The sequence below is a fragment of the Lacerta agilis genome, chromosome 3 (genome assembly GCF_009819535.1).
Source record: "Lacerta agilis isolate rLacAgi1 chromosome 3, rLacAgi1.pri, whole genome shotgun sequence".
In the NCBI taxonomy this organism is placed as follows: Eukaryota; Metazoa; Chordata; class Lepidosauria; order Squamata; family Lacertidae; genus Lacerta; species Lacerta agilis.
Genome location: NC_046314.1, coordinates 87,264,320 through 87,292,042, shown reverse-complemented (window position 1 = coordinate 87,292,042; position 27,723 = coordinate 87,264,320). Strand labels below are relative to the sequence as shown.

The window sequence follows — 27,723 nt, the reverse complement described above, 5'->3', positions numbered from 1 at the left end:
CGGGTGTTATATAAACGTAACAGACAAATCTAATTCTTTCAAACTCTTTTCTCACAATTGGAAAAACCACAGCAATTGTCAGGTGTGGGAGCGAGGAGAGGTTATTGTGTACTGTTGGTAGTGCCGTTCTAAGCCTTTCTAACTCAGAAGTAAGTCCCATTGAGTCCGATGGGATTTCCCCGCTGGCTTGCATTGAACTTCAGCTGTGATTTTGCCTTTCCTCATTGCTGACTTTATGGGCTGCATGTTCTTCAGCTGCTTCCCTTCGGTTTGTTCACTGGCAGTCAGCAGAAAAATTTTAAGGAAGCAGGTTTCAAAGGGGTGAGTTTGCTCAGAGATGTTAAATTATTTGACCAAACATTTGCAACTCCCCTTGCAATAAAAATTAAAAGCCGCTCTTCCTGTACAAAGGAACTGCTCAACAATGGATTTAGGAGAAGTTGATTGACATGGGAAGTGGTGTCCCAGCACTCAGAAAAGACATAATGGGTTTCTTCACGCATTTTACCTCCTCGCTGCTTTCCATTCTTGTTGTCTTTCCAATAGACTTTATCGGAGCATACGGGGAGCCTCTTCCACTTGGCTAGATCCTGCCCCACTCCAGTAATGCTGGTAGGAAGGAATCCCTTAAAGGCACAGATGATGAGCCAAGGCCTTCTGCTCATAATGCCAGAACAGCTTCATAATGCCAGGGCCATTAGGCACAGTGAGGAAGTCGCCTCAGGTGACGGACCCAGCCTCCAAGGAGCACACCACTCTCTACCTCCTGCACTTGTCAGCTTCTAACACACACACACACACACACACACACACACACACACACTGCTTGCTCCTTTTCAGGACAGCGGGACATTTTCTGTTTTGCCCTAGCCGGCAAAACATCCTGGGATGGCCCTACCTAGGCAATATGGAACCTATGTGTATTTGTGCCCCTAAGTGTAGGTGTTTGTTTGCTTTACACAAATCCCACACACACCCTAAATTGGGACCCTAAAGTACGCATAGAGACTCTTGCTTCTCTACAACAGCGTAAGAATTAGCCCAGGGAAGTGCCTGACCAGGCCCATAGCAATTTTTCTATTTAAAAGAAAACTTTTTAGCTAATTAAAAGAAATAAACTGGCATCTTCTGGGAATTGTGTGATTTCTCTACGACCAGAAATTCCTTCTGCAGTGAAAACAACCACCCTGTTGGTTTCTTCGGCACTTCTGACTTTTTCCTCAGCATGTTCCGTTTTGGATGATTCTCATTCTTTCTGCATGAAAGTGGGCTCCAATGGCACCAGTTCCCTGAAACGATACTCCAAAAAGGCTCAGTTCATTACCAGAGTATTCTGTCCTCTCTTATGTGATGACGGAGAGATGACAGACTTGCTGTAGAAGGGGACAGCTCCACCCTCAAATTGGCAAAGATGGAGAGAGTGTTGCTCATTGTTTGCAACATCACAAACATTACCCAATGCAATATCCACAATATCCTGTGATACTCATTAAGAAACAAAGTGTACTAATCTCGACAGCACAGTGTAAAAAAAAGGGGGGGTTAATAGAATGGAACCAACCTGTTGTGAGTTGAAAAAAAAAGTTATTCTACACCTGATCCTTCATTTTATTGGGTTGGGATGTTGGTATTCTCTTGCCTCCTTTCACAGCCTTCTGGCAAATTCCGGGGAAAGTCCCATTTTCCAAGGTACAACTTTTAATGCCTTCCAGGATTGGGAAATGCAATACCCTTGCAGCGTAAATGTGATACGCAAATATATTTATTGTACTTTCATCTTTGTTATCAGGACCCAAAGCACGTGGTGAGTCCAGTTATTGACATCATCAACTTGGACACTTTTGCTTATGTGGCAGCTTCTTCAGATCTGAGAGGAGGTGAGTCTGCCATCACCTGTACACAGGTAAATGTTTAGGCCAGGGGCCACTAACATGCTAACTGGTGCATATGAGATATTGGCAGGTGGGGTACCGTGCTTGCTATGCCTGGTTCAGGCAAGTGCATGAGCAAAGTCACTAGAGGGGAATAAGAAGTATAGAAACATAGAATTGTAGGGTTGGAAGGGACCCCGAGGGTCATTGAGTCTAATCCCCTGCAATGCAGGAAGCCCTGAGTGAAATATGGAGGACAAGTGTTGTATTTATGCACTTGCATTGCTTGCTACTGCATGATGTAATGAAAGCAAAATCCTTACTGGGTTTTTGAAAAATCATTTTCATTGCTAATTAGTTATGTTCTCCTTGAAACCCACCACTGCATTTGGGCTCCTTTTAATAGTCCGTGTGTAATGAAGTGAGGTTGGTGTACAGATGGGGAGAGAAAGAGAAATATACCAACTGCTGTGTGTAACAGAAGCTTCTGACCAGTTGAGGTGGAATTTGTACATGGGCTTCTTGGCAGGTGGGTTGTCAGGAGGTCAGGATAGCACCAACGTACTGGCAGGAGCACCAGATTGACTCTGCCACCTTTCCACTGCTCCAACCTCCCTGTCATCTCATCCTTCCCCTATAAGCAACAGCGACTCGCTTGCTAGAAAGTGAGCATAGCAGCCCTGCTCCACCCACTGAGCCACTTCTGATGCGTAAGCTACCACAAATCTTACCATTCTTTCTCATTAGATAAAGATGTGCTAATCAGGTGCCTTCTCTCCTGCAACGGGGCAGCGTAGGCTGCCAGGAATAGATAGACAAGGAAAGTCTTACCAGTGTCTTTTATTCAATATTCACAGAGAGAGGCTTAGAAATGCTGCAGCTTGGAGTAATGGCGTTGCTCCAAGTAATCTCCACCCCCTCTTCTCTCCTCAATCATCAACAGCACCACTCACCTTACGGTGGCCACCTAGGGTCATTTGTCTCCAAGCCCTTCACTCTCCTACTTTCAATGCTTGCCAGGTTCTCGGATAAGGGGCGTCTGGAATGCTTTCTAGTGATAACGTGTCAGCCAGCTGCTCCAGCTCTGCCTTCCCCTCCTCCTCCTCCTCTCCCATTATCTCCCAACTTTGCCCCTCATCTCTCTCTGAGCTGTGACCTCCCGCAAACCCCTCTTGTAAATCTATACTGTCTTCCTCTCCTGTGGAAGGTTCAGGCTGGGGAGGCAGTCTCCACCATTCCTCCTGTGTCCAGTCCCTGACAGCTAACTGGATATTAAGGCTGTGACTTTTCTTCTTTGGCAGTGGGAAGGCGTGAAATCCTCTCCTGGATAGGACTAACCGCCCTGTTGATTATCAACATGACTGATACGATGATATTGATGCAAGGCAGCTTGGCGACGATGGGTCCGTAATTGGAAGCACCAACTCTAATCTCTTTGTTCCCTCTGTTCACTTCCTATTTAGGGTTCGACTGGAGCCTGCATTTTAAATGGGAACAACTTTCTCCAGAGCAGAAGGCAAAGCGGGCAGACCCCACAGAGCCCATCAAGTAAGTGACAAGAAGGAGGAAGGGAAAGCAGGGGTGACAAGCACAGAACTGCGGAAGAGAGGCAAAAGATGCTTCGCTTTAATGCTACAATAGGGAACCTTAGGCCCAGGAGCCAACTGTGGCTCCCAAGGCCTCTCTGTCTTCTTCTTGATATCCCACCTTTCCTCCGAGGAGTTCAAGGTAGTGTAAATGGCTCTCCTCCTTTCCCAAATATCCTCGCAACAACCCTGTGAGGTAGGTGATGCTGAGAGTTGCTACGTGGCTGGGTAGGGATTTGAACTCTGGTCTCCCGGGTCTTAGTCCAACACTCGCACCACCACAACACACTGAATCTCTCTGTCCAGCCTTTGGGGCTCCCCAGGCTACACCCTCTCGGTAGCCTGCTCTGCGCATTGCTCATGTGCTTTTTTTGCCTGTCTGGGAACTGTGTTAGTGCCGATTGCTTGCTTGGATGAATAGGGGTATGTGTGTGTAGAAATAGCTGGGTTTTGTGTGGCTGGACTGCAGCCCTATTTCTCCAGTCCCTTTGTCTCTGGCCCCACCCACTGTGTGGGAATGAAGGTCTTCAGGCTGAAAAAGTCTCCCCACCACTGATTTGATACATACCAAGAAATGTGTCCTATAACAGTTTGGCACAAAGCATAAGAAATTAGAAGTAGGGCTTGTTTTTAATATTTTTAATGTTTGCTGTCTTGCTGTGTTTTAATGTGTTGGGAGCTGCCCAGAATGGCTGGGGCAACCAGGGCCAGCGCGTCCATTAAGGCGAACTAGGCAATTGCCTAGGGCACCAAAATGGAGAGGGCGCTGGCCAGGCTTGGTCGGGGACGGGGACGGGCTAGCAGCAGCTTTTCCGCTGTAGCGGAGAGGTGCTGCTTACCCCCTACACCACCCCCCCCCGGCTCCCGCTAAAGCAGGCTTTGGCTGGGGGCAGACGGGCGAGCAGCAGCTTCTCCGCTACAGCGGAGAAACTGCTGCTTGCCTCTCCACCACCCCCACCTCCCGCTAAAGCAGGCTTTGGCGGGGGGCTGGCGGTGGGCAAGAGGGGGCTCCAGAAGGTGGTCTCGCCTAGGGCGCAAGAAACCCTAGCACCGGTCCTGGGGGCAACCCAGTCAGGTGGGCAGCATATGAATAATAAATTGCTGCTGCTGCTGTTGTTGTTGTTATCATTAAATTTATTACTCACCCTTCTCCAGCAGGTCCCAAAGCAGATTACAGCAAACTACAGTTTAATGCTTTGCTGAAAAGCGTGTTAAATACATATTATTTTAAAGATGTCGTAATGATGGTTGAGTTTGCCACCGCTTTCCCTAACTAGGAACAAAGGAAACAGGCCATCATGATAAGAGACATAATCTTTCATATGTGCCCTAAAAGCTAGTCCAGGGCATTCCATTTTTTTTGAGGCTGAGCTTCAGACGTTGGACCTCCCTAATCCTAAAGTGGAAATCCACCTGCAGTGCATCCTCGGAGCTCTAGGCCAGATAGATGCTCCAAGCATTTCCCTTTATCCCTGCATCCCAGGTGTTCTTGCTCATCGTTTTTGCCTCATGGCATCCCCCACATTTTGACGCTGCCCCGTTGCAGGAGAGGAAGCACCAATTCCTGCCTTATCACAGTCCACCATCAGTAGAATCAAAGAGAAAATGCTCTTTGAGGCATGAACCAGGCTGCTGAGGGTAGAATCTGCGCTGCAAAATTAACAGCAGTGTTTGCCACGTAGTCTTAGCCCCACTCAGTGCCACTTCTTTACTTTTCTTCCCAGCTGATCTGGAGGAAAAGGGAGGGGGGGCAAATAACTCTGTTTTCAAATCAAAACCCGGCTGATTACAAAGGGCTTCTTAAAAGCTCTTTCTCCTTCCGAGAAAGTGTGACTTTCTCCTTGAAACGAGGCTCCTCGCAGGATAAAACTAGGCACAGAGCCCCAGTTAAATAATGCCATGTAAATAACCCCCGAGGGCTAAATGCATTTTTGGTCCGGAAGCCTGCAATCAGGACTGAAAACCTCAGGCTTGTAGGAGTTGCGCTGATGAGTGCATTAGCACTTCTGACTGACATACAAATAACAAGTCTTCTTTGAAACACGAGTTTCAAATTCTATTATGACGATTTATTGAGTGGTCTGTTTTGTGTGCAGGTATTAGATAGAATAGAAGGAATCCTGCTAGGATGCAATCCTGGACATGCTTACTTGTAAGCGAGCCCCATTGAACTCAGTGGGACTTAGATATGTATAGGATTGCGCTTTTCCTTTCCTCAAAAGATAAATGAAACTTGATGCGTGCAGAAGGATTTAACAAACGGACTGAGTTTACTTCGATGGCTGTAGCCTCTGGAAGCAATCTGAGTTTGAGGAAGTTGCAGAGAGGCAGCCAGAAGGAGTTTTAGCAGTTTGCATTTAGGTACACACACTTTTTAAAAAACAAAAACAATGGAGTTAGCTAGTGCAGTGCAGCCTAGTGTTTGTGAGCATGCACAATGCGGTATTAGTGGTTGTGCTGTCTGCTGCAAGAGTCTTTTATCTCCCATTGGCCTCTGCTTGTGGATTTTCAAATGAACAGAATACTAACAGACAATAGGTGTGCTCAGGCATATATGACCAACCACATGGAAAAGTGGGAACAGGGACATCCATGCAAATCCCGCCCACAATGTCCCTATGTGTGTTGTACCCTTTTCTGTGGTGTGCAGGGAAGCTGTGCAGGGAGGCTTCTAGTCACATGCCCTTGGAAACAAGTAGATTCCTCTATACAATTGTGGGCACTGCTTTATCATGGTCCTCACCTGCATTCAAGCACATGCAAGTTGAAAGCCCCTGGGAAGGTTGGGGAATGACGCCATCCACAAGGATATTGGGGGCAGGGTTTGTGTGCCTGCTACTCCGTTCCACTTGGAGAATTCGTGCATTCAGATCCCTCCTCCTTTCTGCTTCCAGGACATTTTCCATATTCATACCTGGGAATTAAAAAGCCGTGTTATCTGACTATTTACAGATCAAAAGTGCACATGGGCCAGGAAACAAGGATGTGGATTTCTGTGTGTGTGTGTGTGTGTGTGTGTGTGTGTGTGTGTGTGCAAAACCTCTTACAAAGGAGTCCAAGTGAGAGTCTCTGTCTTCTTTTCCCCCCATCCATGCAGGACTCCTATCATTGCAGGAGGTCTTTTTGTAATTGACAAGGCCTGGTTCAACCACCTTGGGAAATACGATGCAGCTATGGACATCTGGGGTGGAGAGAATTTTGGTGAGTCCCTGTCACTCTACAACAACCAGCATCCTTGCTTGCCAAGATTCAAGAGGCAGGGGAATTTGCATTCTTTTGGTCATCCATCACTCAAAGGTTCCCCTTATTATTTGCCGGAAATCTAAGCAAGCAAGAGCTCAATTCTTTTCAGTGCCTTTATTAAAGTGCCAACTTTACTTTTCCACCAGCACCATCCTTTCGTTCATAATGCAAAGGCAAATATTATATCATCTCTTCGATGCCATCACCAGCTTTGCAAAAAGGGCAGGTGGGCGGGCAGGCAGGCAGGCAGTCCTTTGGCAAAAAGACAGTCTCCAAGTGGTAAAATGTGGTGTGCACAGATTTGCCATAACCTTAGCCACTGGAGGCATTTTAAAGGAAAGAAATGGTCCGTGTCAGAGTTAATTCCAAATGTCTGGTAGGGTTTTCCTGTGGGACCTCTCTAATTAGTGCAGTGCATTTTACTAACGTGTCACCAAGCAGAGTAAGAATGGGCTGTTCTGCTCGGGGACGATTTTATGGTGGCTGTGGGAGAGCCTCTCACATGGGTGGAGTTGGAACATCTGTTTTGGAATCTCAATGATCTGTGGCCTGACACGAGATCTTCTGTTGGTTGTTAACTGCTTGTTGTCCACATGGAGCACTTGAAGTCAATAAAAACAATCTCACAAGCAGTGAATCTAGGCATGAGCATGATTGTGTGCGCATGGTTTTCCAAGAGATATCCATCCACCCATCTGCTTTCTTGCTGCACCATGTTTACAGCTCCTATGTAAGGTGATTTCAGACCAGACTTACTGTATGCCAAGTGAAAGGATATCGGGAATATGATTCTCTACATAACACCTACACCAGTGCAAGGACAGAGAAGGGAGAAGATAGCCACAAGCTGTAATCCCATTATCACTTTGTTAATCAGAGCTAGCCTTGTTATGTCCTAGATGACACAAAGATATCAAGGAATGATGACAAGGGCAACAGGGGACTTGGGCCTGTAGCCAGTTGACTCTGCCTTGGTGGGCAGCTCCTGGACTGCCTAAGAAGAAGTGAAAAATAGGGTGTTTGTGTAATCTCTCCTTGTTCATGCCTGGAAGTTTATTTCAAACTGGGCTTTGTGGTGGGGGTGGTTTGTTATTTAATTACTTCTGGCCACAACAATGCTACAAATCAGAGGGAGTCAACCGCAGCCTTGAAAGGGGTGGAGGGGCACCGGGTTGTCAGGAAGACAGATTTTAAGCTGGCTTTAAAACTTCAGCCTCTCCAGGGAGCGCAGCTAGTGAGAAAAAAGGACCCCATGTCCTAGCAGATGTAATAGCTCTGCCAGTGATGCGTACAAACAGATGCTCCCACTTTGCAATAAACCCATCCAATTGCTTGTTGTTTGCCTCCCTCCTGAAACCTATTATCACTGCACATGTAGGTATATTTTGCTTAGGGCGGTGGCCATGTGCCCTACTTCACCGAGGATAGTTCTCTATTTGAAGAACTGTCTGCAGTCAGACTACTGGGCCCAGGGGCGTCGCTAGGGGGGGCGGTGGGGGCGGTATGCCCTGTGTGACAGGGGAGGGTGGGGGTGACAAGCAGCGGCCCCTCCTGCCACTCCCACGCACCGCCGCTCCTTCCGTCACCCCGGGAGCAACAGCGCATGGCCGAGTGAGAACCCTGTCTTTGCAGCGCTGCTGCTCCTGGGGTGCGTAGGGAGTGGTGGGAGGGGCTGCCGCTTGTCACCCCCACGCGCCGCCATCCGCTCCGTCGCCCTGGGAGCAGCAGCGCACGGCCCGATGACAGAGTGCACCTGCGCAACATTTCGTGCAGGCGCAATCTGTTGTCAGACCGCGACCTCCTATTGAGCCGCAGAGTGAAAAGGCGGCTTGTGGGGCTGCCGTGCGCGATCGGCGGGGAGCCGCCAATCACGCTCGGCAGCCCCAAGAGCCGCCTTTTTGCTCTGCGGCTTAAAAGGGGGCTGCGGAAGCAACGGCGGCACTCCGTCATGACGTCACAATGTGACGTTGCCACGCCCCGTCCCCTGGAGCGTTTCCTTTTGCTGCCCTGGGTAGCGCGGAGCCTTCCTCCGCCACTGACTGTGCTATCTAACTTGGTATTGTGCCTACACTTACAGCAGAATTGAACCTGGAACCTTCTGCACCCAGAGTAGATGCCTTACTATGGACCTACCAGCTCTGATGCTTTGTAATTTGGCAACCAGTCCAAATTCTGTTTTTTACCCTTTGTCCACGAGCTGTGGGTCTGTTGTGGAGGGCACTACACATTACACCAATCAGCACAAGAGTAAGAAACAGCAAGAGACTTCCTGATACATAAACAGGACTCTGTATAAAGGGACTACCTGTGTAGAGGCCAGCTTCTTTCCATTTCGATATCATTACCCACAACGTTACAGGGAGATTTCAAATAGGTTAATGTCAAACTGACGGTAAGAAACTTTGAAATGCACTTAAGAAGGGAGAGAGCCCAGGAATGCTCTTTCTGGTATGTGGGTTTGCCTGACTTGGTGTGGCAAAGCGGTAAAATGAAGGCTAAAGCTGGAATCTTGCCTGCTATGAGACTTTGAAAAAATGAACACGAGCCTCTCTTACAGAAATCTCATTCCGGGTGTGGATGTGCGGCGGAAGTTTAGAAATCATCCCCTGCAGCCGGGTTGGGCACGTCTTCAGGAAGAAGCACCCCTACGTCTTCCCCGAAGGAAATGCCAACACCTACATAAAGTAGGCTTACTTTATTCACTGGCGGCTGAATGAAACAAAAATATGTGCTGCAAAAGGCCATGTGAGCAACAGCCACCATTCCCCCCAAACTCACAGTCACGGACGTCGTGAGACCTTAAGTTAATAAGATTAACCTGGAGAAACAGAAGGCATGGGAGAAAGGGAGGGAAAGAGGAGACAGACTGAATAAAGAACACATTTCAACTGAAAATCTATAATCCCCAGACACTGAATTCTGTGTACTTCTTCACAGATGCACAGCAGCTGCATTTCCCTCCTCAGCTACAATTGCGATGAATATCGCCCTCACACACTGCAAATGGTGATAGAGAAAAACTACCAATGGGGCTTTCCTCCTCCCCCATCAGTGTGCAATTGCAATTGCAGTCGGTTAGAGAAGGGTTATACCTTTCCCCCTCCTGTTTGCTGCAGTCCCAGTGGAAATGCTCCCTCTGTCACCCTAATTTTTTTTAAAAATGAAATCCCCTGACAGGGCTACAACCTGCTCAATGAACATAACATGTAGTTCTGCCCTAAAGATGCGCATCTAAAAAGCTTCACCTCACCATGAATGCAGGTCCCCTCAAATAAGATGTCCTCTGCTCTCAACGAAACCGTAATAAAAACTAAAACAATCTGCCCATCTGTTTTGTATCTTATCTACTGTTTTCACCACCTAGATGCCTTTGGGGGGGGGAGGAAGGAGGAAAAGGGATTCTCCCCCCTCACAAACACACACAATTTATCCCTTCAAGCTCTTATTTGAGGCATCCAATTAAAACTCTTTCATGCATGCTCCTGTGGTTTCTCCCTCATTTTTTCCTTTAAATGTCTCTCCTCAGAAACACCAAACGCACAGCTGAAGTATGGATGGATGAATATAAGCAGTACTATTACGCGGCCCGGCCTGCAGCTCAGGGGAGGCCATATGGAGAGTAAGTGTCCCCCTCTGGCGGTGAAGGAAAACACAAAGAGAGCGACTCAATTGTTTGATACAGTGGAACCTCATTATGGTTTTATAGTCCAGCTGTTGGGATGCCTGCATTTTGTTTCTGTGGGAACAGTTAATTAGATGTTAATAGTAAACAGATGCTATGAGTATATGGATATAAAGTCCTAGTTGCTTGGTGTGTGTGTGTGTGTGTGTGTGTGTGTGTGTGTGTGTGTGTGTGTGTGTGTATGTATGTGTATGTATGTATGTATGTATGTATGTATATATGTGTATGTGTATGTGTATGTATGCGAGCTTGTATAAAACTCTATTGGTGTACCTCATTAGAAAGGTTGGCTTGTTCCTAGATTAAAATAAAAGAGCTCGTCTTCTCCTCTTACTGCTTCCTGGAAAGGGCTGCAGGTCAACCTCCAAGGTTCTTCCTTCCTTTAATGACTGCCCTGTTGGGCCAAGAAAAGCAAAACCTGCTATCTTTATGAAGATGAGCCAGTAGTATGAACAAACACTGCCCCAGGGCAAAGAAGCAAGTAAAATATACAAGCCAGGCAGCCTAAATCCTTACTTCCATATTTGCCCTGTGGGCGAAACAGGGTTTTAGCGATAACCTTCTGCTGGAAAGTGTGATGTGATTTATTCCTACCATGGTCTTGCTTGCTTACGCACCTCCTTTATATCAAGCTTGCTGAGGCTGATGGGAGTTGTAGTTCAGCAACATCCAGAGTTCCACATATTCTATTAAGCACAGTATAGTGCAGGGCTGTTGGGGGGGGGCAGTGGCAGGCCTTGGTGTCTCAAATTTCAATGGCGCCTTGTGCAATGCCAAAACCTGTCCCCTCCCACCTCTAACCTTCCATTGGATGTCACTGCTACAGTGCCCCAGAAGTTCCACGCCAGGTCAGGGATGATAGGAGTTGTAGTCCAACAACAGCCGGGGACCCATTGTATTAGAGGAACCAGCTGCTGGGTATCACAACTGGCAGAGTTCTGTTGTATTCATGTTGTGCATAGCCATAAGGCTAGCTCCTATGAGAACAAAATGCTGAACTAGATGGACCTCTGGACTAATCCGGCGCTGTTCTTCCTACATCCTAATCCATCACCAGCAACTGAGACTAATTTTCTTTATGCACTCTTGGTTGCCAGATTGAACTAGGTCTCAAGTGTCCAGCACCCTTTATATTTGTGGTTCCTCATCTAGATTGTGATTCACGCATGGAAACCAAATTCCCGGGTGCATGTCCCTTAGCCAGACTGGGATCCACGTGCCTGTGTGTAAACAAAGATTATGGAGCTCTTGAGCCTTGCTTTCAAAAAGAAGCAGTAGAAAAGCGGATTTGTGTCATTTCCCCCATTTTCAGAGTATGAAAAGCAGCTGCAGAGCCAGAATACCATAAGCGTATTGTGTTATAAGAGCATGAGAAGAGTTTGCTGGTACAGGCTAAGGGCCAATCTAGTGGCACTGATAGTCCAATCCTCCATCACAACATGTAGGGGTGAATGCCAACAATGCATTGTGTGAAGAAGAACTTTGGACATCCATGAGTTCTATGGTTTTGAGAGGAGAGAAGCTTTTTTCTGTATCCACTTTTTCCACACTTGTCATAATTGCATACATGTCTCCTCTCAGTCACCTTTTATCTGAACTGAAAAGCCCCAAACGTTGTCCCAGGGGACTTTCTCCTCTCACTTGAATGTTTCGGTCACCCTTTTCTGAACAGTTTTCCAGTTCTACAATATCACTTCCCAGGTGAAATGACCAGAACTGTACACTTTATTCCAAGTGCCGTCTCACCATAGATTTGTATAATTGCTTCACAAAACTGGCATTTGCATTTTGTATTGCTTTCCTAATGTTCCCTAGCATGGGATTTGCCTTTTTCACAACTGCTGCATGCTAGGTCGACATCTCCATCTACACTGACCCCAAGGTCTTGTAGCTCTGGTATATGTCAATAGAACACATACCATTTAGGCAGAAAACCTGCACTGGAACTCTCATGGGTCTAAGGGCCAAGTAGACATTTATTTATTTATAAGATCTATGTCCCACCCTTCACCTCAAATGATCTTAGGGCAGGTTACAACAAATTAAAATACGATAAACCAATAGGATACAGTTAAAACCATCCATTCCGCTGCCTAGATTAATTGCATGATTGCAATTCACATGTCGAGCTTCTGAATTTTAAATAGCAGCTACAATGCAAGAGATCCAAGACTTTGGCACACGAGGAGTTTAACCCTTTCTTCCCCCACACTATGGTCCTAATGAAAGTCACCCTACTACCAAAGCTGCTTTTCACTCCAGAGTGTAAATTCCCCTTTGCATCAATGGGAGTTGTTCCTGCATGCCAAATCACTTTGGGTTTTTATTATTATTGGGATCTCAGCATGAGGAAAAGGGTTAACCCCCTCCTCCCTGAGGTCCTAATGCTGATCAAGCAATCCAAGGGGGATTTTTAATGTTAAAAATGCAACACATTAATTGCGGTCATGCCAATGAATGCCATTTCTAGTTGGGTCCTTTGTTGTTCAGTGACGTGACACACAATGAGTTAACTGTGGGAGCTGAGGAAGGCGTGGATATGCGATTACAAATGCATTTTGCCACTAGCTAGATTTACAGAGAGAATCCTGTCTTTGGGACTCAAGGCCATCTCAAGTTGCAGCGGTATAAAGTGGCGTGATTAGATTTTTTTGCAAATATTTTGTTTTCAACAGCATCCAGAGCAGAGTGGAATTGAGAAAGGCCTTGAAATGCCACACCTTCAAGTGGTACCTGGAAAATGTCTATCCTGAACTGAGGTACTAGCAAATTTTGAAATGTGCTACCTGTGCGGGTGAAATGTCACAGATTTCCCTTTTCCTCAAATCAAAATTGGCTCAAGGCTGCAATCCTGTGCACATTTTCCTGCAAGAAAACTCTGTTGAGCACAGAGCGACATACAGTATTTCTGAGAAAACATGGATAGAATTACTCTGCCTATTCCCCCCCCACTCCCAGAAAGCTAAATAACCAAGAGGCGACTTTTCCTCTGAACTAGGGATGGGGAACCTTTTCTCTCTCCCCCCCCCCCCCGGGTCAAATGTTCTGTTCAAAGTTGAGAGTCATATGTGGTGCCCCATAAACATTTGGCTTTGGCCCTGCCTTCTGCTGGTATGCGGCCCCAGAACATTGCCAACAAAGGTACACACAGTCTTTGTGCTGAAAAGTGCTGTTCACTATTACTGTGGGCTGCTGCTAGGCAAAAACTGGTAACCCCTTTTTTGTACTAACCTTTTACTGAATTTTCAAAAGTTTGACATATATACATCAATACATAGTAAGTTTTTCCCCCTTGATGCGCTTCCTGCCTCATTGTCCATGGTGTTTTAATATCCCCCCTCGGCTGCACAATACCTTCTGTTTCTTATACCGAAACATCAATATTGTATTTTCTAATTCCTTCTGTTGCTCATATTTCCAAATCCTGCTCGTGAATTCTTCGCACTATAACATTTCCCTAAATAGTCCGAGAAGGGCTTCCATGCTTCCAGAAAGCAATCGTTATTTGGATCTCTTATTTTGGCTTTTAATTTTGCCATTTCTGCATAGTCCATTATCTTAGTTATCCATTCTTATCCATTTTTAACGGGCAGAGCAACCTTGCCAAAAACTGATGACCCTTATCCTTTCCTCTTCCCTCAGAATTCCTGAGGAATCTCTCTACCAGACTGGGATGATTCGACAGAGACAGAGATGTCTGGAGACCCAGAAGTCAGAAGCCCAGGAGTTCCCAGTTGTGATCTTAAACCCCTGCGTCACCAGCAAAGGTGCAGTAATGGCAGCTCAGGTGAGTTCTCTAGGGCCTATTTGGGATTTAAAGAGTATCTGGTGCCCTTATCCTAACAGCAATCCTTTGGGGGGTGATCCCATTTTAAAGATGGCACTGTGAAACTAAGGATAAGATGGTGGCTCACCCAGAACCACTGAACATGCTCATGAATAATGTGTGTGGGGGGGGATTTTATTTGCAAAACCTCTCAATTGCTTTTCTGTCTGAAGGCACTCAAGATAATAAAAAAAACCATGGTGGGGGGGAGTGATACAAAACAAAGGAGACTTTTGCAGTATGAAGACAACAAACAAGGAAATTAAAGGTAGTGGTTTTTTTTCTAAAAAGAAGTTCCAGATTTAAATGTCTTCTTCTTACACTTAGCAGTGAGGTTTTCCTTCTGAAATTGAAATAATAGTGGTGCCACTACAAAGAAGCCGTGCCCTTAGTAGGGATGGATGAGTCTGTCAATTTTGGCTCTTTCAGTTTCTCAGTTTTCTATTCTTAGATTTAGTTCTCCGCATTTGCATGGAAATTTGTGCTTAATCCTCATGGAAATTCATCGACGTCTTGGCACAAATTTTCCCCAAGAAGAACATTTTTTTTTGTATTCAGTTTTGACTAACGTACAAGCAATTTCCTCAATAAGATGCATTTGTGCGGTCAAGCGGAGTCCCCCAAACCCCCAGGCAGCCCCTGAGCGGAATAATGACACAAGACAACTTTCTATGGGATTAAAATTGGCCACAATTTTATTAAGATTCAGGTGTAGGGAGACCTTGGCTCAGGCACTGGGCGTTTATCCTTCCCAGCCCCCCCCCCAAGCCTGGGAACTGGGTAAATTCAGGGTTATCCAACATGTGGGGGGGGGTTGGGCTAGTTCTGGAGAACATACGTTCAAGCAGATAGCCCGCCCCCCTGTTTGCCGCCACTGGAGGGGGAGGGCAGTGACAACCTCGGCATGTATGGCCATTGCCTCCCCCTAAGACCCCTCTAACGGGAACCCTGGTATCGCCACCGCAATGGGGGCAGGGGGTCACTGCCCCATGCCCCCCCATTTAGGTAGATGGCTAAAGGATTCCGCCCAAGGCCTGCAACCGCCAAAGTTGTGACGAATTGCTACGGGAAAGGCGAAACCTGCCAATGCAGGGAAATTCCTTTCCGGCCCTTCAACAGCGGCCTTGACATAGCAGCGCCTGCGTGCGTGTGCACCTGTGGAAGAAATGTTATCCTGCAAAGTAAGCATTAATTGAGGGAGTGGAGGGTGGGGAAGCTCTGGAGCTGACTGCTGCTTCCCAGGTATGTCTCAGGTATGTCTCACCTTCTATTGTGTGCACTGTGTGGTCCCTCCTCCTACCTGGCCAATCCCCCTGGCAGCACCCCCCCAGGCCGGATTGGACGGCTGCCTGGGTAGGCGGAGACCACAGGTATCTGACCTGGGAAGGTGGTGCCAGCCTGAACTACCATGTGCTGTCCTGGGATCAAAGGGGGCTGCACGCCCCGTTTGATGTGGGGAACGGTCATTTTGTGAACTTCAGTTCTTGCCTACTGGGCTGCATCTTCCAAAGGAAAGTGGCCATATATAATGCTGGCTTGCTAAATGAGGTATTTACAATTGAGCTCTCTCCAGGTTGTCTGCTCTCTGAACAAACATAATTGGTGCCATGTAGTCATGCAAGTCCATAATTTAAGTTGTCCTCCAGCCAAAAATCACTCATCTTATTGCCAGAGCCAAAGAGAGCCCAAAGGGGATAATAAAAATAAAAATAATATAATATCTGAAGAAGTGTGCATGCACACGAAAGCTCATACCAGGAACAAACTCAGTTGGTCTCTAAGGTGCTACTAGAAAGAATTTTCGATTTTGTTTTTAATAATATAATAATAATTTATTATTTATACCCCGCCCATCTGGCTGGGTTTCCCCAGCCACTCTGGGAAGCTTCCAACAGAAGATTAAAAATATATTAAAACATCAGTCATTAAAAACTTCCCTAAACAGGGCTGCCTTCGGATGTCTTCTAAACATCAGATAGTTGTTTATTTCCTCAGGGCGCCACTACCGAGGGCAGGCGCCACTACCGAGAAGGCCCTCTGCCTGGTTCCCTGTAGTTTTGCTTCTTGCATTGAGGGAACCACCAGAAGGCCTTTGGCGCTGGACCTCAGTGTCCGGGTTGAACAATGGGGGTGGAGAAGCTCCTTCAGGTTTACTGGGCTGAGGCCGTTTAGGGCTTTAAAGGTCAGCACCAACACTTTGAATTGGAATGCAAGTCCTTCTGTGATATATTTCAGAACGCAGGTTAGTGCTTTCCTGTGTCCCAAACTCCCTTTCCACAGAAAACTAGCATATGAGGTTCTATATAGCATTTTCCCTTAGATGCGCTTTTCTGGATGCAGGGTTGCTGGGTTTTTTTTTACACTAGAGAGCATTCATACAATTAATCGCTTAACTGCATTTTGAAATGATGCATTCTCAGGAGTCACCATGAGTTCCTTCACTTTTTCCCCTATTCTGCATTCATGTGACAAAATGGTCAGCGAAAGGCCCCCCTCCCACAGCGTAAGTCAGCAAGCTGTCATTTCCCCCCCCAAAAAAACACCTCCAATTTATTCCTAGTATTTTTAAGATGTCACTTTTTAACACCTCAAGGTTCTTTCATAGGGGCCTTTCTTATCACACTAAAAATGTGCAAAAAAATGGCTGTGCGATTGCTCTTCCACCTCAAAATTGGAACTGGTGCCAGTTTTTTGCCAACTTGTCCAAACAGCAGATTTGGGTGGCATAGATTGGAAAAATAGACTCATGGATACTCCCAATGTCCCTGGTATCGAAGCTGCAAAGACAGCAGGCTTTCCACAAGACAAGCCTGATACGAAGCACCCTCCTGAACTGAACCAAACTGAGCCCATCCGTACTCGGAATGCAAGCTACGTTGACACATAATTCTTCTTCAAGGATCAGAGGAAGAAAATGAGAATTATAATTTTCCTCCCATCTTTCAGAACTATTTACTCCTTCCCGTCGCTCAAAAAAATGTGCTGAATTGAAATGATATATTTAAGTTCATCCTCTACATTCATTCAATATTAAATTGCCTATTAAAGTAGAAGCGGCTTAATGAGGCTGACCTCATTTCCCCTCTTCTCAATCACTAAAGGGGAAAATATTCAGTGTCAATCAGTGAGTATTCTCTGAACTAGATTGAGAATTAGGTGCTGTTTGTGACAACAAAAAGGTGTTCTGTTCTCTCCATGTTCTGGTTAGGATTTTAAACGCATAAGCGGATAGTTAAATAGAAGGGAGGGGGAGCTGTTATACATTAAAGTCCTACCTCAACGCCCCTCAGTAAACACCAGTATGGGCATTGCAACGCTTCTGAAAGCTGCCCTGGCTCTGGCTTCGACGTCTCTCCAGGGACAGTAAGTTCCACAATCAGCAGGAAACTAGGAGTGTCTTTTTAATGTGCTCCTCGTTCTATTGCCAGAGACATGGAGGAGGTATAACGTGCTGTGGGAATTCTCAAAGCTCCTTTCTCCTTGTGGATTGTTTGGGGACCTGCTGTCCCCGCTACATCTGTTCCACCTATAAGTGCGGAACCATGGACTCACAGATCATGTATTCTAGATGATAACGAGGAGCCCAAGATCACATGCCTTGTTTGTTTATCTATGTATTGATTTGTGCATCCGGTTGTGCTGCCGCAGATGCACCATGGCGTTTCTTCTCTCTGCGCTCCTCCCAACAGCCATTCCTCCTCTGGTCACTGCTATAGATGCACGACCTCACTGCCTGTCTCCAGACACTGTGGTCATCTGCAAGGGATTCCTACATGGCAGGGTTGATGTTGCTAGGCTTCATGTCAAGTCTGCAGACATCTTTGTAATGCAGGGTTGGTCTGTCAATGGGCCTTGGGCAATAGTGAACCGCCTTGAGACCTCAGGGTATAGGGCGGTATATAAATTCCAATAATAATAATAATAATAATAATAATAATAATAATAATAATAATGCTCTCTAATTGTTGTCCTGCCCATTACCTGGTATTCAGCTTCTGAATCTGAAGGAGCCACGTAGCCGGACACTGGAGAGACCTGTCAGGAATAAGCATGGACCGATGGTATCAAAAAGTATGGGAGACAGCCTTATTAGAAAAACTAACCAATAAACTGAAACTGACACAGGGTCAACTAGAAGAAGACGCCTTCACCCCGGTATGGTTCCCTTATATCACATACACAGCCAAACAAGACAACGACAAGAATCTGCCAACAGCATATGAATCAATATGGCTAACCTGATCCAAACACACACACACACACAAAAACAAATCTCACTACAGCCAACCAAAGACAACCAACCACACCCTAGGCCACCCCCAACCTCTCACCACCAAAGAAATACAACAAAAGAATAGTAAGAGAACCCACACAAGTGGCGCTGACACAAAACCCCACACATACACTAAGTAGAAGAATGAAGCATTGCCACTCGACCCCACCCCACCCACCATTCCCCCCTCTGTAGAAAACACAACTTGAAAAAGAGACAATGCACGTATTTTTGTAAACTAAGAAATCTTTAATAAAAATATATTTAAAAAATAATACTAGGCACCACGTAGGAAGCTGCCTTGTTCTGAGACAGACTATCGAGGTCAATATTTTCTACCCTGACTTGTCAGAGTCTTGAACTGGGAACCTTCTGCATGAAAAGCAAGTTCCCTACCAGTGAACTGCAGCCCTTTCCCCATGGCTAGTAGCTGTTGATACAGTGGGCCTCACTGACAGTGTGATCCTCTCTGTATAATTTGCCTTATGCTCCTTCGCAAGCCATCTAAACCAATGGCTATCACCCTCTCCTGGCAAGATGGTGCATTGAACAACTTCCAAATTCTAGTAGTATCTCTGGTTGTAAAACGGGATCTGTTCCGGAGCCCCGTTCGCAACCTGAACAGAGCGCAACCTGAAGCGCCGCGTCTGCGTATGTGCGTGGCGCGATTCGGTGCTTCTGCGCATGTGCAAAGCACAATTTCGCGCTTCTGCGCATGCGTGCGCACCAAAACCTGGAAAGTAACCCATTCTGGTTTGGCGTGTTCGTAACCCGTGCCAAATGCAAACCCACAGCGAACGCAACCCGAGGTATGAATGTATACGGAAGAGAGTAACTTCCCCACACTGTGCATAATTTTGTAAACCTCTGTCATGTTCTCCCTTGACTCATATTCCTCCCCCCCCCTCCTGCTTTTTAATAAAGGAATAATTGCCTCGCTGCAAGTGGTCCACAAACCCCCTCCTTCCACTCCTGGGCAGAGGACCAGGAGGGCAGGACTCCCCAAATGCAGAGAGCTAAATTACTCCTCAAAGGGTGTTGGGGGGATTATTAAACTATTAAGTCCAGAGTCTAAAATTATCTAACTGTACCACTGATCATGGCACCAAGCATGCTGCCTCTGCAATGATGCTGCAAGTCAGACACTTGGCATTATCCGGTCTTGTTTGTGTCTCATTTGCTGAAGGGATTGATTGATTAGCACTTCACTGGAGAAATGCAATCTGAGGGTAAATAATTGATCGTAATTTTGCCCTGGTTTTGTCTAATGAAGATGTCACCGTTTGGCTGGTGCATTGGCTTTCTGTTAGAAACAGAGCATCAGTTGATATTAAACTTTGCAGTAACCTTCTTGGAATGGATTTCTGACTCTGGGATTCATTTAATAAACCCATTAATCATTAGCTGTTCCAAGAAACCTGACAAGCTTTAGAAAAGAAATCAGAAGCCTCTTAGGCCTGGATACACTTGAGCACATCGTCAACAGCAGCAGTACAGAAATGACTCTGTATTCAGAGAGAAGCTGTCAGTCTCCTGTAGGAAAAGAGAAGCAGACAGAAGGATGGCAATCTCTCCCCCCCTTCCTGTTGTGCCCCACTGTCTGCCTCTCAAAATATCAATCACCGAGTGAATCACCAACATCCTAGTTAGTTAATGCATTATTTTTGTCCTGATCTTGTTGAAAAATTCAGCCAGATGCTCCGATCTGTCAGCTCTCTCCCAGAGGATCCGCAGAACTTTGTCACAGGGAGCATCTCGACCAAGACAAAAACAATTGTTTCAGCCTCCTCTAGTGCACCTACGCAAAGTGCTAAGATTTATTGTCCACCCTGGGGACAAAGCTGGTCAAATAACAATGTCCACTGAGGCTACTGCAAGAGCCCACAGTATGCTTTAAAGCCCGTTGAGAATGATAAAGATTGCCCCTTCCAAGATGCTGTTTTCCTACTTTACAGACTGGGAGGGGCTGACATTCTGTCCCCTAATTTATCCAATCTACTACTGGCTAAAGTATATTAGATTGAGGTGGTCATACAGTACATTACAAGCCTGTGCTTCTCACTTTGAGAACTCTTGTAGAGTCTTGTCTCTAATATCATTCTTAGGGGAGGGGTCGTTCCTCTGGTAGGGGACACACTGTGCTCCTTCTGCAGTAGTTTGTACATCTTTTGTGCCCGCCCTGCACACAGCTCTCACCTGTGATTACTAGAAGCTGTCAGCATGCAACAGCTCAACCAGGTGAGGGTAGCCAATGGGTGAGTTAGGGACTTCCCCTGCATGCAAAGACAGGCTCCAGTGGATTGAGTGGACAAGACCAATAGTGGATCCAATGGTCGAGAAGATGGTCTCTGCACATGCTACAGAAGGAAATGGGACTTGTCAAGCTGGGAAGGTAGCCCATCTAGGGAAGGAAAACTCTGATCCTAAACTTCCACTGCTTTGTGGAACATCTTTGTGAGAAGAAAAGGCTAAGGAGTAAACCTTACACAAATCTGGAGTGGAGTCCCTAAGACAGTTGGATGGTGCCTTGTATGCCTCCTTCCGGCAACTTGTACATCCAAGTTGCTGCCAAACATATTGCTCTGATTTCCTTGGACCACATCAGAGAGGCCAAGAAGGGGGGGGGGGTCTTGTCACCTGGGCAACTCAGGATGTCCATACACACTGCTAAGGATTGCACCCTGGGCAGTGCTATTTTTCTAGAAAAAGAGGTGCCAGAACTCGCCATGAACGCCTCCCTTGTTCTCTTTGAATGGCAATGGTGCCCACCTGAGAGGTGCCGGAACTGAGTTCCAGCTGAAAAAAAGCCCTGTCCCTGGGGATGTCACTTTGATGCTGCTAACACAGCAGCTTGACTTCACCCTGGAGGTGCACTCCATTGTCTCAAGACAGACAGATGCCAACAAAAAAGTCTACAGCACATGTAGTTACTCCAGTTCCCATCAGCCGCAGCCAACATTAACCATGGTCTGGGATGATGAGAGTTGCATCCCAGCAGCAACTGTGGGGCACCATACTGGCTACCCCTTTTCTACTAGGTCCACTGAGGCTTTGATTCCTTGACTTGGAATGATACTAACCAGGAAACTATCAGTGCTTTTCCTTGGGGGGGGGAGTCCAACATATTTGCTTTAAAATCTGGAGGCTGGAGATTGGGCCACCCTTAGAAGATGGCACTCGTGATGATGACCATATCTCAACTCCCCACAACATTGCAGCTCCTCTGGACACATCTGCACTTTTTCACTTTCAAATTCAGGTTCTGTCTCTCATACTCTATGAGGCTATGTTGATAAGAGGGCAAATTATGCAAATAGAAATGGTTCCCACTAAACTCTGGGTCAGACTAGATGGAATGCAAGATGGGACACAAGTGAAGGACTTCACCCTGCTTCAATCACTGGGGATGCTTAAAGGCATCCCATTAACCTGTCCCATATAAACAGATGGATGTCGCTGACTCCTATGGGGAAAACTTAAATGTGGTTCTTATATCCTTAGCTATAATACAGACTAAACCTGAACCCAACCCTTGCCATTGGATGATCCAGCCTCCACAGATGGAGCCCTTGCAGAGTTCAGATGTATTCAATACATCTTTGTGAAAACAGGAGAATTGTGCATTTATAATATTTATATTTTTAGCCCATCTTATGCAAATACATACCACTATCCCCAGCCCTGGGGTTTTTTAATGCTTTGTTGAATGAATGCATCATATTCCCAAAAATGTTTCTTTGCAGGCATATTTTCAGTGGGCTTTGGAGTCTCCTTCACATGTTCTTTAATGCACCAGATTAGTGCTGTGCCAAAATCTGTCCTGCCAAGTGAAAGAGGCTTCCACTTTTCGACCTCATTTTCAAGACTCTTTGGGGGGTTTGATCTTACTTTATCTTTGCGAGGTAGCCAAGACTGGTGTGTGCATTTTCTTTCCAGTAGCATTTCTTCAGCTCTCTGCAGCCTCCCCAGCTGCCCACACTTCCTGACCTGAAAAACCCCATCGGAGCAACTGCCCCATAATGTCTTCCCCTGGGCTTTAATGGGAGCATGAGCACCTAGGAAGGCTGCAGACCGCATGCCGTCAGCGAGATGATTTGCAGCATGAAAGGACACTTGTGGGCACCCCTCAGCCACTTCAAAAGCAAGGTAAAGACAACAACAACACACACAAAAAAAACCCTGCACCCCAGCCATGATAATTTCTCTGGATTGTTCTCTCCCCGGTGATATTTTCTAAAATGCAGTTTACCTTCTCATTAATTGGTGGAGATTTGGCCAAGAAAGAAAGAAGCGAGCAGTGAAGCAGCAAAGGCAGTTGCACCTTGTCAGAGACAAGGCAAATCTTTGCGAAATGTGTTGAAAAGGCTGTCCGTGGTGCAAAAGGCTATTGAGAAAATGTAGTGAGGGCTGTGTGGGGAGGGTGCCGGCTTCAAACAGTGAATCACTTCATATGCTACCCCATTCCCCCTCAAAAAAAGAAAAGAAAAGAAAAGAAAAAAGCTACATTAACGCTGTTGGAGACCGGGGACAATTTTTCAAGGCTTTAACATCATTCAGTGGACACCTGTCACTGCTCCTCAGCGTCATAATGAATTCAAGAAATAAATTTAAAGTATCATATTTGGCTGACTTTTGCACGGCTGCCTTCGGTTGGCGACGCAGCCTCCCCCTCCCCTGCCATTTAATCAGATGGAAACCAGATGGCGGCCCCAGATAAAAATATGGAAATGTTAAAGGAAAGGGGGGAGAGCAGACGCCTGCACCATGCCCTTGTTTCACCCTTCCTCTGTTTCTTCCACTATTGTCTTGAGAGATACAAGATAGAAACCTGTTTGTTGCCACAATTCATCTTGGGCTCCAGAAACAAAACAAGAACAAAACAATTCATCCTGGGCTCCAGAAACAAAACAAACTAACCCATTTCACGTTTCCTATGGCTGGTTCATGCAACCAGTTCTACAGTTTGTTTGTTGTTTGTTTGTTTGTTTTAAAAAAGAAGAAGTGTTTGGGACAAGAAGATGGAATATCTGCCTGAATTTATTCTACAGAAATGAAGTCAATATAAAGTGCTTGGCCTTGCACACAGATCCCAAGTCATTGTGCCACTCTTTCACAAGTGTTTACCGTGGTGCAGCAAATAACCCCTAATGACAACTCCCAATGGCTTCCTGTAGTTATTAAATAGCACCAGGGATAAAATAGTCCCCTCCAGCACCCCATAACATAGGTGGCAGGAGGCCGAAAGTCAGTGTCCCAACACAGTACTAATCTCTAGGCTCGATCCTACAGGTAGGATTGGAAACCACTGAAATACAGTGCCCCGAGTTCCCCCATTCCCCAGAGCCAGTCAAGGAGGATACCATGGTCAATGATATCAAATGCTAATGAGAGATCAAGAAGCAGGAGCAAGACAGCACTGCATCTGTCCCACAAAGGTCATCCATCAGGGCAACCAAGGCTGACTCAGTTACGTGGGGGAACAACAGCCAGAGTTGTGTGTGAGAGCTGGAAGCTGGAAACGGAGACATGCCTTGTTCCATGCTGGATCGAAAACTGTGACTAACAAAGGAGCTAGATCTTTGGGGTGCTAATGCTGTGAGGCCCTCCATCCTATGCTCAGGTTGCATATATGTGTAAATAAAACCATATATCTTAAAGACACTGCAGTCTCTAGTGACATTCATTTCAAGGAAACTGAACCCTGGACAAAGTGTTTGGAACCCCTGGAGAGTCTCACCACTCAGAGAATAGGATAGCATGTAATAGCTTTCTCCTTGTTTCAGGAATGGACATATACATACAACCAGCAAGTCCACTTCCAGAAGCTGTGCTTATCAATACAAACCCTCTTTCCAGGTTCACAGGTGGTACTCTTACCTTGCAAAGAAGGGGATGGCAAGCAGGTGAGGCATTTCCCCCTCAAAGACTAAAAGCTCTCTCTCTTACAGCGTACTTTACTAGCAGTGATATGAAGTTTTTTTTCCCTCACATCATCCATAGACATGTTGAGATATGAATTAGATGTGTGGAATCAAGGAGCAATTGATATACCTTTTATAAATTATGCATGACGTGGAGAACGTAGATAGAAAAAAAGTCTTTCTCCCTCTCTCATAACACTAGAACTCATTGACACGCAGTGAAGCTGAATGTTGGAAGAGTCAGGACTGATAAAGTAAACTTTGGATCTCCCTCAGGAGGCAGTGATGGCCACAAACTTGGATAGCTTTAAAGGAGGATTGGACAAGTTCACGGAGATAAGGCTGTCAGTGGCAACTAGCCATGATGGTTATGCTCTGCCTCCAGAGTCAGAAATAGTATGCTTCTAAGTACCAGTTGCTGGAAACACAGGAGGTAGTATTCAGAGTAGACCAGGGAAATTGATGAGCATAACTAAGTTATGTCCATTACTTTCAATAGGTCTAACCTAACTTATGTATAACCTAGCTGAATATCAGCCATATAGCTGATGCACTACAGTTGTGGAAACAAAAAATGGATAGAGGGAGTGCTAGCCATTAATACTATTACTTCACAGACCATAGATAAATGTTTTTTCCCCCAATCTTGGGTTCCCAGATGTTGTTTGACTATAGCTCCCATAACCCCCACCCATTGGCCAAAGTAGCTGGGGTGATGGGAGCTGTAGTCCAACAGCATCTGGGAACCAGCATTGAGGAACACTGCCATAGATCTTAACTACTGTAGCTCAGTGGGGGCAAGGCATGCTGAATTTAATCTCTTTTCCTTTCTCTTCCAAAAGCGATGGAATAAAGTTGTTCTCACATTGAGCACATGGCCACACGTTACTGCCTGGACACCGAAATGGTGGGGGACTCCAACGAGAACATGAGGGAAGTCGTCATTAACCCTTGTGAGAGCACGGCAATGAGCCAGCGATGGGAGATGGTGATGTCCTGACCACGTCTGTCGGCAACGCTAGCAAGCTCAACCAAGAGGACCTTTGTTGAGAACAACAGCCAAGGATGCTGTCCAAGCTTGGGGGTGGGGTGGGGCTTGCCTTCTAGCGTGGGGCAAAAGCCAAAGAATAAGGACATACAGCTGTGCCTAGGTTGAAGAAAGCACACAAGTGCTGGCTCTGAGAGCCATAGCAGAAGTTTCAAGGACAGGTGGGACCACACATCCATACAGATAAGAACACAACTGCTTAATCTGGAAACATTGTCAATGACCCTCATCTGTTAGTTGTAGCAGAAGTCGCTCTTCTCATTTTTGAGTAGGGAACCTGCTGAAATCAGTAAATGCGGTAATTTATTGTCCTCATTGATAAGGTGGTGGGAAAAAGCCTTGGGAAATAATTAGTGGGAGAAGCAGCTTCTAGCAGCTGAAGGGCAGAGAGGAGGAAAACCAGGCCTTATGGGAGCAGAGAAATGGATATGCTGGGATTACAGCAGAAAAGGCTAACTAATCTTGCACTTTTGATTGATGTAACTGAGCACAACTTTGGAAGCGTGCTGGAGCAAGCTATATTGCACATTATAATTTGTATTTGATTCATGCACTTGTTGTGTGCTAGATACTGTATATGCCTGGAGAGAGAAAATATGTGTGTGTGTGTGTGCGGGGGGGGGGATGGGGGGGGGGAGAGAGAGAGAAGGGACGGATGATATCTGGGAGCTGAGGTCAAATCTAATAATATGTGTGTAGAAGAGAAGAACTGTTTACACTACTCTGTTGCTGCACAAAGCTTACTTGAGGGTTTGGGTAGACCCCAAGTCAAGAAACCATCAGTTTCTCCCTTCACTGGCAATGGTTGGAGAGAGACATGGTGCATTCTTACTTTGCACAGGGTCTCACATGCAGCATGTAACTGGTTCCCTGTATTCACACACTCTGGTGGGAGAGCACAATCCTTGACTGAACATGGGACAGGATGAGGCATAGAAGAGATGCCCTCTGCCTCCAATCTCCCCATTTGCTCCGTATGCATTTAGTGGTTCTCTTTGACAGCTTCTGAGCTTTGGAAAGTGGCCTGCTTTGCCAAGCTATAGCACTGGCTGTTCTGCTTTCCTGTTGAATTCCACATCATGCAACTACTATGCCACTGAGACCAAATAACTTGTGGTGACGATGGCTGTTTCTCAGAGCCTTGAGGGGGACAAGAGAAATCTAGCATTACCTGTGAGCACAGTATGTGATATTGTATCGCCCCACTGTGGTCTCTATTCTTTTGTTGAAAATCAAGCTCTGCAAAAGTGTGGATCTAGAGACCATACTGAGGCCAAATGGTTGGGGGAATTTACTATAGTTCACCCTGCACAAGCCATGATGGCCACAGATTCTAGAGTGACTGGACTGGAGTATGGGTTTGAACAGTCTGGATTAGGTGAGCAACACTCCAAGTCCTTATTGAAATACAGAGTTGGACCTCTAGGACAACAAACCTGTATTCACAGACCAGTTATGAATTGGATTCTCATCACTACTGGCAATGCTAGCATCATCGTGCCACCCTTCGACTCTGAAGAGTTGGATCCATCTTATATGCGTATAGTGAGAGACTTGAGTCATGCTTCTGTATGAGAGGGCTGTTTAATGCTGTACTTTTTTCCCATCTCAGGGGGTCTTGGATGAGCCTAAAATCACCTGCTGGTCCTCTGTAATTGTAATTTGTCTCTCCACTGTTTAAAAAACCTTGGAATAGGGGAAATTTTCACATGCATCATAAAAGTAATATTTTGCTATTTGAAGACCCACGCCTCGTGTTTTTCTCTTATTAAAATGCAATAGCTCGTGCAGGTGTCTTGCACTGGTAAAAGGAAGAAGAGACTGCAGCTATTCTTCAGATACTTTTCTGCAACTTCACTTATAATGAGCAGCCTTGCCATCCTCTAGCACTGTTCTAGAATTCCGTTAAACTCTGCATATGACAACTCCATAACCCAAAATGAACATGTGAGATCACTAGAGCTGAGCACTGATAATTGTTTTTCAGAAACTTGAAGATTGCAAGCCTCTTGTATATAAAGGTGTACTAATGGAGCTTCTGATTCCTAAATTGGGAAATTTTGATGTCACTGTGAAATGTGCTCCAGTGGTTCCATTTTAATCAAGATGAATGAGGGGAATAGGTTTGGCTTGTATTTAATAATAATAGCAATCAGAATGTAGCTTGGTTTGTTCTACTGCCATTTAGAAATCCCGAAATCCATTGTGCTCCTGATGACCTAGTTGAAAGTACAGTGTGTCCTAAGGTCTCCCCAAACTCCTCCACAAGCCCC

At 45.9% G+C, this 27,723-nt stretch overlaps 1 protein-coding gene across 1 annotated transcript in view; it reads left to right on the top strand.

The window, feature by feature from the left end:
- GALNT14 (polypeptide N-acetylgalactosaminyltransferase 14) overlaps positions 1–25,999 on the top strand; it is a 230,414-nt gene extending 204,415 nt beyond the window's left edge. Inside the window, 10 exon segments of the mRNA XM_033144635.1 lie at positions 1,790–1,877; positions 3,335–3,419; positions 6,555–6,658; positions 9,258–9,384; positions 10,227–10,319; positions 13,058–13,141; positions 14,025–14,169; positions 24,265–24,384; positions 25,245–25,257; positions 25,260–25,999. Coding sequence (XP_033000526.1) covers positions 1,790–1,877; positions 3,335–3,419; positions 6,555–6,658; positions 9,258–9,384; positions 10,227–10,319; positions 13,058–13,141; positions 14,025–14,169; positions 24,265–24,384; positions 25,245–25,257; positions 25,260–25,402 — 1,002 coding nt within the window. The 3' untranslated portion in view covers positions 25,403–25,999.
- The last annotated feature ends 1,724 nt before the right edge of the window (positions 26,000–27,723 follow it).